The sequence below is a fragment of the Pseudophryne corroboree genome, chromosome 3 (assembly GCF_028390025.1).
Source record: "Pseudophryne corroboree isolate aPseCor3 chromosome 3, aPseCor3.hap2, whole genome shotgun sequence".
Taxonomy (NCBI): Eukaryota; Metazoa; Chordata; class Amphibia; order Anura; family Myobatrachidae; genus Pseudophryne; species Pseudophryne corroboree.
The window spans coordinates 564,298,480-564,312,031 of record NC_086446.1 but is presented as its reverse complement, the minus strand read 5'-3'; the positions used below and the strand labels follow the sequence as shown (position 1 = coordinate 564,312,031).

The following is a 13,552-nucleotide window of genomic DNA, read 5'->3' as shown; positions in this document are numbered from 1 at the left end:
ACTGATTTCCATCAAACGTAGGAAATGAACTACTGTGAATTCTATAAAAATCACTCAGTGTACCGGTGACTTTTGGGTAACAACAATATTAAGACCAATGGCCGAGGTACCAGTTCTTACAGACATCGACGAGTGTATGCCCGTAGTAATGATTTTGGCTCTTCCCAATCAACTTGTTACCGAACCAAACGAGGGATCTCGTGAGAATCCCCGTTTTTTAGAAACGGGTTTCGTGAATCCTGCAGAAACGAGTGGAGGTTCCAGAAAACCCGTAGGCCCCACCTGAGGTGTGGGGAGTGCAAGGAGAAGGGGAAGACCGAGACGGGTATAACTACTGTGTTTAATTTATCTGATACACTATTGAATGAATCCAAAATGAGTTTATTAGCACGTGGTCTTTCCTATGTCCCTACATCCAGGCATAAATTTCAAGGTACCATAGAGCTATACAAATTCGGCCGTAGTCTACGGCTTAAGGAGTTTTTTATGAACACGCCCAGTCAGGATGGTACTCCATCAAAATTTAAAAGATCCTCCTCCTCTGATCCTGTCTCTGGTAATGCCAGTCTTACCTTTTTGCGTCTAGTGAAAGAGGATACCAACCAGATACCTGCACCCAAAATATTTGATAATCTATCTCCTGCAGAGAGAGAAGCATTAAAGCGGTTGAAGGACAACTCCCAATTGGTTATACACCCTGCGGACAAGGGTGGGGCAGTGGTCGTGCAAAATTGGCATGATTATGATCATGAGGTGACACAACAACGGTCCGATACATCAACCTATATGCAGTTGAGCAATAATCCTATTCCCAAACTAAAGACTAAGATTGACCAATGTCTAGAGGTAGGATTCAAAGGAGGATGCCTCAATAAAGATCTTTTAGCATACTTAACTGTTGAACATCCACGTTGCCCGATAATTTATATGCTCCAAAAAGTTCACAAGAGTTTGCATAACCCGCCCAGAAGGCCTATTATTGCTGCTGAGGGATCTCTACTGCAGCCATTGGCTGTTTTTCACAATAGCATTCTTCAACCTTTGGTAGTGAGTAGTGGTAGATTAGATACGGGTGAATTTTTGGAGCAACTTGGCAATTTTTCTGGTTTGGTTGGGTGTACACTATTGGCCACGATTGATGTATGCTCACGTTATACCGTTATTCCCCACTTAGAAGGTTTGGAGGTTCTGCGTGGGGCTCTTCAACAATCATCAGCATTATCCATACCTATTGAATATACACTGCTCGAAAAAATAAAGGGAACACTTAATCAACACAATGTAACTCCAAGTCAATCACACTTCTGTGAAATCAAACTGTCCACTTAGGAAGCAACACTGATTGACAATCAATTTCACATGCTGTTGTGCAAATATGGGCATCACATTCGTTTTTTTTAGACAATTTATTGGCAATGTATTTCTCCTTTGGAGTGGTTCGGAGGATGAGTTCACATCTATGGTAACTGAGCTCAACAGTTTGATTAGTCCCATTAGGTTTACATTTACTGTCTCCCTGAAAAAAAATTAGCTTTCTTGACGTATTTATCTACATACAGGAAAATCAACTTGCGACTACGCTCTTCTGTAAACCTACAGACAGGAATGTCATCTTACAGGCTAGTAGTCATCATCCACCCTCTCTGAAAGAAAATCTTCCAGTGTCTCAATACCTCCGGGTTATGAGAATTAACTCGGATGAGAATATGAGAGATAGTCAATTAAAGGAGATCCGAGAGAGGTTTCTCCAGCAAGGGTATACAACCAGAACCCTGGACCGTTATCTTATTAATGCTGAAAAGATATTCTTGGAAGGCAATATTAAAGACAACAAAGCTGCTAACCGTATGTTGTTCACCACTAAATTTGACAACTGTTCAAGTACTATTCGTAAAACTATAAACAAACATTGGCCCATTGTTGCCTCTGACCCAGGACTACCTTTTACAAAAGTGGGCCCGCCGATGATGGCATACAAAAGGGGCCCTAATTTAAAACAGCTTCTTATGCGACCCACTTTACATCCTGAAACTGGTGTGGACCATATACAATTAATGAAGGCTAAACCTGGTAGTTTTTCATGTGAAGGTTGCACCACATGCTGAGCTATGACCACTGGTCCATATTTTGCACATCCTCACACGGGTAAAAAAAAAAACGAGTTTTATGGTAAGAACTTACCTTTGTTAAAACGCTTTCTGCGAGGTACACTGGGCTCCACAAGGATAGACATAGGGGTGTAGAGTAGGATCTTGATCTGAGGCATCAACAGGCTGAAAAGCTTTGACTGTTCACAGAATGCACAGCGCCGCCTCCTCTATAACCCCGCCTCCCTGCACAGGAGCTTAGTTTTTAGTTAACCAGCCCAATGCAGTAGCAGGAAGAGAGACGACAACGGTTAGTAGCCACATACACCACACTCTCACGACAGGAGAAGTGTCAGCGGCTAATGCCATATTAACCCAAAGAAGCTAAGTGCGTCAGGGTGGGCGCCTTGTGGAGCCCAGTGTACCTCGCAGTAAGAGTTTTAACAAAGGTAAGTTCTTACCATAAAACTCGTTTTCTGCTGCGGGGTACATTGGGCTCCACAAGGATAGACATAGTGGATGTCCTAAAGCAGTTCCTTATGGGAAAGGACGCACTGTAGCGGGTACAAGAACCCGGCGTCCAAAGAAAGCATCCTGGGAAGCGGCAGTATCGAAGGCATAGAACCTTATGAACGTGTTCACAGAGGACCACGTAGCCTCCTTGCACAATTGTTCAAGGGTCGCACCACGGCGGGCCGCCCAAGAAGGTCCAACAGACCGAGTAGAATGGGCCGTAATGTGAGCAGGAGCCGAGGGGCCAGCCCTCACATAAGCATGTGCAATCACCATTCTAATCCATCTGGCCAAAGTTTGCTTATGAGCAGGCCAACCCCGTTTGTGAAATCCAAACAGCACAAAGAGAGAATCAGATTTCCTAATAGAAGCAGTTCTCTTCACATAGATACGGAGAGCCCGTACCACATCCAAAGACTGCTCTTTGGGAGACAGATCAGGAGAAACAAGTGCCGGAACCACAATCTCCTGGTTAAGGTGGAACGAAGAAACCACCTTTGGTAAGTATCCGGGACGAGTCCTAAGAACCGCCCGGTCACAGTGAAATATCAGATATGGGGAACTACATGACAAGGCACCCAAATCCGACACTCTTCTAGCGGAGGCAATAGCTAGCAGAAACACCACCCTAAGGGAAAGCCACTTAAGATCAGCTGAACCAAGAGGTTCAAACGGAAACTCTTGTAACGCCTCCAAAACCACCGACAAGTCCCAAGGAGCCCACGGAGAAGGGTGTGATTCCGCACCAGTCCATAAGATTCAGACAAAATTATGTAGTACCAGAATGAAATACGATGTACAGGATTAATTCCTATTATTTGAACCTGGTGGTGCACCCAGAGTCAGAGTTGAAGGAAAATTGGTTTACAGAAGACTCTTGTGTGGGTGCACTCTTATGTTGATTTGTATTATGAAGATATTAAAACATAACTTTTATTATCTAATTAATTTAAGAAAATATCCACATTTAACCACACTTAATCAGTAAAATATACTGGTATCCATATGTATACATATGACTCCACCCACCAACATCTCTGAAAAGTGCCACATAATAAATGGTGTGGCTGATAAGAGTAGAAGGGCTGGGGTGAGTGCTAAAAATAATCAATCAATAATTGATAGGAAAATTTTGGAAATGTTCTGGTTAGTCTATACTGATAGACTTATTTTTACCACTTCCTCATCATCTCTTTATAGGTCTACACTGAATATTTCTCTCAAGGTCCATCTTTCCCTGAGACTTTAAAATTGATAATGCTTGATACCATCAACTAGGATCCATACTCCTTATAATAGTCCAGTCCATTGACCCTTGCAGGTCTCATTAACACAAGCTGTGCTTGTGCTGGTTGGATGGGATCAGGGTGCAGAGCTATAGTGTCTGCATCCCCCGATAAGTCTATCAGTATAGACTAACCAGAACATTTCCAAAATTTTCCTATCAATTATTCAATTGATTGATTATTTTTAGCACTCACCCCAGCCCTTCTACTCTGATCAGCCACACCATTTATTATGTGGCACTTTTCAGAGATGTTGGTGGGTGGAGTTATATGTATACATATGGATACCAGTATATTTTACTGATTAAGTGTGGTTAAATGTGGATATTTTCTTAAATTAGATAATAAAAGTTATGTTTTAATATCTTCATAATACAAATCAACATAAGAGTGCACCCACACAAGAGTCTTCTGTAAACCAATTTTCCTTCAAGTCCCAAGGAGCCACAGGCGGGACATAGGGAGGTTGGATACGCAACACACCCTGAGTAAAGGTATGCACATCAGGTAATGTCACAATTTTTCTCTGAAACCACACCGACAAGGCAGATATTTAAACCTTGAGGGAGGCCAGACGCAGGCCTAAGTCCAGGCCCTGCTGAAGAAAAGCCAACAACTTAGCTATACTAAACTTGGAAGCGTCATAAACGTTAGATGCGCACCAAACAAAGTAAGAATGCCCGACCCTATAGTAAATCCGAGCCAAAGCCGGTTTCCGGGCCCGCAACATAGTTTGAATGACCGCCTCAGAAAACCCTTTAGCCCTCAAGACGGAAGCTTCAAGAGCCACGCCGTCAAAGACAGCCGGGCTAGGTCCTGGTAGACACAGGGGCCCTGAACAAGGAGGTCTGGGCGTTGTGGAAGTAGAATTGGACGCTCTGACGATAGGCCTTGCAGGTTTGAGAACCAGAGCCGTCTGGGCCACGCTGGAGCTATGAGAAGCAGAATTCCTCTTTCTTGCTTGAACTTCCGAATTACCCTGGGCAGGAGTGACACCGGAGGGAACACGTACGGCAGCCGAAACCTCCACGGCACCGCCAGCACATCCACGAATGCTGCTTGAGGATCCCTTGTCCTTGCTCCGTAGACCGGAACCTTGTGATTGTGTCGAGACGCCATCAGATCTACGTCTGGAAGGCCCCACATTTCCACTAGGAGTTGAAACACTTCTGGATGGAGGCCCCACTCGCCGGCATGTACGTCCTGACGACTGAGAAAGTCCGCTTCCCAATTCAGGACTCCCGGAATGAATATTGCCGATATGGCCGGTAGATGGCGTTCCGCCCAATGTAGAATCCGTGAGACTTCCTTCATTGCCAAACTGCTTCGAGTGCCGCCTTGATGATTTATGTAAGCCACTGTGGTGGCGTTGTCCGACTGTACTTGAACAGGACGGTTCTGAATTAAATGCTGGGCCAGGTTCAATGCATTGAAGACCGCCCGCAATTCCAGAATGTTGATTGAGAGGAGGGAAACCTCCTTGGTCCACCGACCCTGAAGGGAGTGTTGCTCCAGCACCGCGCCCCAACCTCTTAGACTGGCATCTGTCATCAACAGGACCCAGTTGGATATACAGAAGGGACGGCCCCTGCACAATCGTTGGTCCCGGAGCCACCAGAGCAGCGACAGACGAACCTCCGGAGTCCATGAGATCATGCGAGACCTGATCCGGTGTGGCAGGCCGTCCCACTTGGCTAGAATTAGCCTCTGTAGGGGGCGAGAATGGAATTGAGCATACTCCACCATGTCGAATGCTGAGACCATGAGGCCTAGTACCTGCATCGCCGAATGTATCGACACTTGCGGACGAGAAAGGAAGCAACGAATCCTGTCCTGAAGCTTCAGGACTTTCTCCTGAGACAAGAACAACCTCTGGTTGTGGGTGTCCAATAGCGCTCCCAGATGCACCATGCCCTGAGCAGGGACCAGGGAGGATTTCTTCCAGTTGATGAGCCACCCGTGGGCTTGTAGAAACCGGACCGCCATATCCAGATGACGTAGGAGAAGTTCTGGGGAACTTGCCAGGATTAACAAGTCGTCCAGATACGGCAGTATCCTGACCCCCTGACGGCGGAGTACCACCGTCATCACCGCCATGACTTAGGTGAAGACTCGCGAAGCCGTAGTTAAAACAAAAGGTAACGCCCGAAACTGGTAATGGAGGTTGCCAATCGCAAACCTCAGGTATTGCTGATGTGACGCTGCTATAGGAATATGCAGGTAAGCATCCTGTATATCCAGGGACACCATGCAGTCCCCAGGTTCCAAGGCCAGAACTATAGAGCGAAGGGTTTCCATACGGAACTTGGAAACCTTTACAAACCTGTTCAATGCCTTGAGGTTGAGAATGGGCCGGGAGGACCCATTCGGTTTCGGGACTAGAAACAGCGGAGAATAGTACCCCTGGCCCCTCTGCGCAAGAGGCACCTGTACTACGACTCCTGTATCCAGGAGGGTCTGTACCACCGAATGTAGAGTGTTTGCCTTTGTCTGGTCCAACGAGACGTCTGTCCGGCAAAATCGATGAGGGGGTCGGTTTTTGAAGGCTATGGCGTAACATCGAGTGACGACTTCCCGTACCCAGGCATCTGAAGTGGTCTTCAACCATTCCTGGGTATATCCTAGAAGCCCCCAGAGGGAGGCCCGCCCCGTCATGCGGCAGGCTTATCGGTTTTGGAAGCTGGCCGACGGGCCACCCATGCTCTTTTGGGCTTTGGCTTACCAAGTTTGGAAGTGCGGGTCTGCTTGTTGTACGCCTGACCTTTTGCTTTACCTGAAGTACGAAAGGGGCGAAAGGAAGTACCTTTAGCCTTCGACACAGAAGGAGTGGTACTTGGCAGACAGACAGTTTTGGCAGCAGCCAAGTCAGCCACTATCTTATTTAAGTCCTCCCCAAACAGAATATCTCCCTTGAAAGGGAGTACCTCCAGGGTTTTTCTAGAGTCCAGATCCACAGACCAGGATCTCAGCCACAATATCCGGCGAGCCAGGACTGACGTAGTAGAGGCCTTGGCTGCTAGGATACCGGCATCAGAAGCTGCCTCTTTAATATAGCGAGAAGCTGTGACAATATATGACAACCATTGTCTAGCATGGTCAGAAGAGATTTCAGCTTCTAACTCCAAGACCCATGCTTCAATAGCCTCTGCAGCCCATGTTGCTGCAATAGTGGGCCTTTGTGCAGCACCCGTAAGGGTGTAAATCGCTTTCAGACAACCCTCTACACGTTTATCCGTAGGCTCTTTTAGAGACGTGACGGTAGTGACAGGTAGAGCTGAGGAAACCACCATCCTACCCACTCAGGTTATAGAATATAGGGATAGCAAGTTGATTGAAAGACACGAAATGGACACCACTCAGCTAGCTAATGCACACACAAATAGTCACAGTTTGTACAATGCAGAGGTTATTACTAACAATAATACTGCACTGGACTAGCTTATATATATAGCTATGTAGTCAATAGATATAACACTGCACAGTAAGAACTGGATGTATATCACAGGGTAATTGTACTAGAAAACCCTGACTAAATGCACTCTTTCTTAACTAACACTGTCTAAAAGGCAGGTAGAATACTTAAGTGTCATGTAAAGTCACAGCACTGACAACCAGGCGGCTTTACACAGGAGGATTTGCCCAAGCAGTCCCAGGAACAGTGAAGCTGAGAGAAATGGCGCCCAGACACTGACAGGGAGTGAGGGACAGACAGATATGCAGCTCCAGGGCAGGAACATTTGTGGGAAATGGCACCCTGGGGCTGGGGGAGGGGCTTCAGGTCTAAGCCTTATCCCCCTGCTGGCAAAACCACCGGGTACTGTGGGCTCTTATTAAACTGGTTTAGAGAGAAAACCTGACCTGCGCCCATGCCCTGGTGATCTAGTGGGATCGCCTGTACTGCCACAGTGTCCACCGCCAGCGCGCGCGGCCCGCCTCCCACTGACCGCGCCGGATCGCGATAAAGTACGGGTCCCACAAGCGGGACCTACTCACCACCTACCGAAGCGCGGCCACGCGATCCCGGAGAGCCCCCACCGTGTGTGCCTGACCATGAAGAAAACCGGAGCCTCCTGCTGTAGTTACCCGGCAACCAGGGCTCGGGAGTGTACAGCGCCGCTAGGGAGAGCTGGAGCTGCAGCAGTGAATGTCTCTGACATTTACCACCGCTGCTGCCCTTGAAGTCTTCACTTTTTCTTCAGAAAAGCTCTTCTTTGGGCTGCCCGGAGCAGTCCCTCTGTTATGTGCCTGCTATCTGCGGCACCAACTACAAAACTGAGCTCCTGTGCAGGGAGGCGGGGTTATAGAGGAGGCGGCGCTGTGCATTCTGGGAACAGTCAAAGCTTTTCAGCCTTTTGGTGCCTCGGATCAAGATCCTACTCTACACCCCTATGTCTATCCTTGTGGAGCCCAGTGTACCCCGCAGCAAAAATTAAGATCTCTTATCATTTACATGGTCGGGTAGACTTTGTGGTATATGTATATTGGTATACCCGTGTGGTTTATATTACGTTGGGCTTACTACACGCCCATTCCGAAACCGCATGGCCAACCACCAGTCGTCTATACACTCAGCCTTATTGACTGGGGAAACTGACAAACCGGTGGCACGGCATTTTCTGAATTGTAAACACCAGGTAGCTGCATTAAAATGGAAACTTATTGATTGGGTTCCACCACCTGCTCTAGGGGGTGACCGTTCATAAATGTTGAAACAAAGAGAGAGTTTCTGGATCCATAAATTGGACACAATATTCCCGAAGGGCATGAATGAATACAATAGTCTCAATATCTTTCTGTGATCTGGCTATTAGCCTGGTGTTCATAGATATAAATTGGCCACAGTATTATAAAAGGGATGTGGCCCATGGGTATCATTTTAGGTGATCATTATACAGGACATACAGTCCCATGTCAGTATAATTTCATGTAGGTGTATTGTATACCTATGTTTTGAATGGATATACACTGTATACATATTGGTATTCAATGTATGTCAGTTAATGTATTGGTATTTTAATATATGTCTGTCTGTATATGGGTATTTATTTATTATTATTTACTATGATCTTTTGTATGTATAATTATGTGTGCATTTGTTTACTATGCATATGGTGCCCCCTTAGGTGCCATTGTACTGTGAGGTGGGCTCATTTTTCTCCTGCCAGGTGACCTTGAAGGCATACACACTTTTTTATGCAGTGTGATCTAATGTGGTTTTGTTTCTTTTAGTGGTGCTACGCACTGCGTCCCCTGACAGATTCAGGTGGAACGCACGGATATACAGTGAACCTTGTGTCTATAACTAGTTAACTGAGGTGGAACGCATTATGATAGCTATTGGTGACACGCATCTACTTCCGTTTAGGATCAAGCCGCCTGTGGCGGCTGTTGTTAGACGTTGCGCACGATGGTTACTTCCTATTTCCGGACCTGTGGAACGCAGGCCATGTCCGGCCATGGCGCTGCGTCTGTTTGCTGTTCTGAATAGGTGATGTTCTGTTTAGCGTTTTATATGATTTATATGATTTAGAGCCGTGCAGTCTTACTATTGTCACTAGCAGTAATTGGAATAGTTTACTGTCTATACGGTGCAGTCTATTGTATATACTGGCGTAATTTTGTCGCACTTCCGGGGTGATTGGCACTTCCTGTCCTCTGTCCCATAAATAGCAGGCACTCTTGTTCATCCATACTGCCAGCATGGAGCCGGTTTTGGAGCACCAGTTCTGCGAGTATGTGTAGAGTGGGCCATATAAATCTTGTTATATTACATGTTAGCATTTCTTACTAGATCTTTTTTTGCTATTTACAGAGTGTCTTAAATTCTGATGGCACATTGTGCTGAATATATCCCTTGTTGTTTTTGGGAGTATTATCCTCAGTAAGTAGCTATTTTTTGTTTTAGGATTGTCCCTTATATAGGTTCCTTCATTATGCTTCACATTTTAAATGACCTTCAGGCTGTGTGTATAAGGTGTATATGAAACAAATGATTTGTGTGAATGTACACACACTTTGTTTAATGCACAATGTTATTAAAAATATTGGCTAAAATGACCTTCAGGCTGTGTGTATAAGGTGTATATGTAACATAAATGCATTCTGTGCTTAGACTTGGGTCCCATCACCATGATATCTCATTATGGTATGCAATTATTCCAAAATACGGAAAAATCTGATATCCAAAATACCTCTGGTCCCAAGCATTTTGGATAAGGGATACTATATATATATATATATATATATATATATATACATATCTATATACACACACACACACACACACACGCACACACGCCTCTAATGAATGAAAAGTCTCTGTTTGTCCGATTATAAGTCCCGAGACCACTGAACCGACTGCAATGCGGTTTCCACCATTTTGTAGGTAATTTTCCCAGGTTGGTTTTACGATCGGTCGTCAGGGGGCTGGGGGAGGGGGGGGAAGCTTCGCAGGGAGGGGTCTCCTGCATTGTTTACCGATTCGTTTTGTTGAGATTTCACAACCCCTGGGAGAAAATCTTCACTTGGTCGTGATGGTGCTGATGGTAAAAGGGTGTACGTACTATATCGTTAGAAATGTATGGCACATTTTAAAAATATAGCATACACAAAAGTGTTTATACATACAGTAATTAGATGTTGCCCAGCAGCAGTACATTAGAGGGTTATGGATCAATGAGTCGACACATGAAAAAATCAACATGAGTTTTTAAATTTTTTGGGTGTGAAAATGTTCTTTTCAGCATGTGGACCCCGATCAGTACAACATGTCCCCTCGCTTAGGTTGCTATTCCCAGTTGTAGTTCATGTGGATAGTGAAGTATGAAAAAGTCTTGAAAATAAAAAATAATTAAAAAAAAAAAAAAAAACTCATGCAGACCTTTTCAAATCAACCTTTTGTCCATGTTAACCATTTCATGTCAACCTATTGACTGGTGACCTTCCATCCGGTTACCTATTAGATGACATATCAGTTTATGGGGCCCAATTATCAAAAAATATTTGCATCTATTTCCCTGAAAACACCATGGGGTTAGCTGCAAATATGAAATATTACCTGAATGTATGTAGGAGGGACCGCAGCAGACATCTCCAATAGCTGCTGTGATCCATGCATTCCCATAGTTTCTACAGTGGAAGCGATGCTGCCAGATTTATCAATCTCGCAGATGGCGGTAGCCCGTCGTAACCTATGGGCTACTCACTGCATACGCGGCCAACAGAGTATTTGCCCAGAACCCTCCATGGAAATGGCCGCTGCTGTGCACGTGTGGTCAACAGGTCCAAGCATACGCAGCAGTCCTGCTGCCACCCTAATGCCAGTACAATACTGAGGCCAGATCTCAGTGTATATGCGAGTAATGATAAATGGGCCCCTATACTGTATATACTAGGGGTGGGCAACAGGCGGCCCGCGGACCGATCCTGCCTGACCCGCTGTGCCCCACCAGAGTGCAATGACAAGCGGCCCGACATGCCGCTTGTCATTGCAGTGTTCTCAGACGCGGCGCCGCTGAGGAAATCCCGATCACGTCACAGGGTCAGCTGACCGGGATTTCCTCTGTTATCATGCGCTGGGCGGCACGGGGGCTGGCACTGCAGTGAGCAGGAGCGGCGGCCGAGATGCGGCGGCCAGTGAGGAGAAGCGGCAGGCAGCGAGCAGGAGCAGGAGAGGCCACATCAGCAGTGACTCTGGCCGGCAGCAGCGCGGATCATCGGACAGCGGGGATCGTCTGCCACTGTGACAAACAGGTAAACCCCCTGTCCAGCCAGCCCCTGGATCACTGCTTAAGCTGCCATATAGGTTTAGGGGTGGGGAGGGAGGGGAGTTAAAAACTGCAATATGGGTTTAGGGGGGGGGGGGGAAGGGGGGTAGGGACTGTCTGCCGTAATGTGTAAAAACGGGGGCGCTGTCTGCCGTAATGTGTAAAAACGGGGGCGCTGACTGCCGTAATGTATAAAAACGGGGACGCTGTCTGCCGTAATGTATAAAAACGGGGGCGCTGTCTGCCGTAATGTATAAAAATGGGGGCGCTGTCTGCCGTAATGTATAAAAATGGGGGCGCTGTCTGCCGTAATGTGTAAAAAGGGGACGCTGTCTGCCGTAATGTGTCAAAACGGGGGCGCTGTCTGCCGTAATGTGTCAAAACGGGGGCGCTGTCTGCCGCAATGTGTCAAAACGGGGGCGCTGTCTGCCGTAGTGTGTAAAAACGGGGGCGCTGTCTGCCGTAGTGTGTAAAAACGGGGGCGCTGTCTGCTGTAATGTGTCAAAAGGGCACGCTGTCTGTCGTAATGTGTCAAAAGGGCACGCTGTCTGCCATAATGTGTAAAAAGGGGGGCGCTGTCTGCCATAATGTGTAAAAAGGGGGGCGCTGTCTGCCGTAATGTGTAAAAAGGGGGACGCTGTCTGCCGTAATGTGTAAAAAGGGATCTCTTTTTGAGTATTTTGTGTGTGGCCCTCGAATATTCGCTGGAAGTGTTAAGCAGCCCCCCAGCTGAAATAATTGCCCACACCTGGTATATACTCTCCCCGGCCATAATGAGTATAAATGTATGATGTATAGGAGGAACATTATCAGGTACCTGTAGTCGCATAGCTTGGGCTGGCTCCCGCACTGCTGGCCGCACACCGCACACTGGCTGCAGAGCGGAACGTTCCCCCGGACCCAGTGATGATGACTCCGGCCGGCGGCTCCATCTCGGCACCCCAGCCCGTCCTTGCAGGAGAAGCGCCTGTTGGCCGTCCACACGCAGGGCTCGTCGGCGCACAGGCCGCAGCACAGGCAGTACGCTCCCCGCAGGATGTGCAGGCCGCACACCGAGCAGTACGTGGGCCGTCCGAATAGATCCGTGTCCTGCCAGCAGTGCTTCCCGGCCGGGGACAGGTACCTCCGCCGGGAGCGGCGCACACTGCACCACAGCGTTATCAGTACCGGCAGGGCCACCGCGCACACCGTCCACACTGCCAGGCTCAGCCCGCGCTCATCACCGGCAGCAGCAGCAGCCTCCATGTCCGGCCGCTCACACCGACATGATCTCCGGATGCGCAAAGAGTGCGTCACGGCGACTCCCGGCTGCCCGACACTAGAACCGGTAAGGCTGGCGGTGACGCCTCTGTTACAGCAGCATCCTGGTTACACACATGCCGGAGCCGTGCAGCGCCCTCTCATCCGGCGGTCCCCTGCCTGTCAGGGCTTCTCTGGGGGTGTCGCGCTGTGGGATGCGTAGTGTCGGTGTTATCACTTAGCTAGGCTTACCGTCCCATGACACTGACTCACTCGGGAGTCACACAGATTCTGTGGCTGATTAAAATCAGCTGAAATGCCGGCTCGGAGTCAGCCAGCCACAGAACCTGGATAATAATTCTCGAGTGTCCCTTTTAAACGAGGCGGCTGAAACTAACTTCTTATTCGTGCTAGAGTACGTTGTATTAATCTGAGCATGTTGTATTAAAACAAATCAAGTTAGATCACTCGGTAAACATTGTATAAAGAATAAAACAGCTATTACAAAAAAGATGTTAGTATTGTGCCTACAAACTTTTGGGCATGACAATAGACTGAAAAAATGGGCACAAGCATCATATTGTTCCATTTTGAATAAGTAGATGTAGTTGTGAAATGGTTAAATAGTCTTGGACCACAAATTTGCCACTTGAAACCAACA

At 47.2% G+C, this 13,552-nt stretch overlaps 1 protein-coding gene across 1 annotated transcript in view; it reads right to left on the bottom strand.

Moving 5' to 3' along the window:
• DGKE (diacylglycerol kinase epsilon) overlaps positions 1-13,133 on the bottom strand; it is an 83,978-nt gene extending 70,845 nt beyond the window's left edge. Inside the window, exon 1 of the mRNA XM_063961283.1 lies at positions 12,470-13,133. Within this exon, the coding sequence (XP_063817353.1) occupies positions 12,470-12,897 (428 nt within the window). The 5' untranslated portion in view covers positions 12,898-13,133. The remainder of the gene's footprint in view (positions 1-12,469) is intronic.
• Positions 13,134-13,552: the final 419 nt, after the last annotated feature.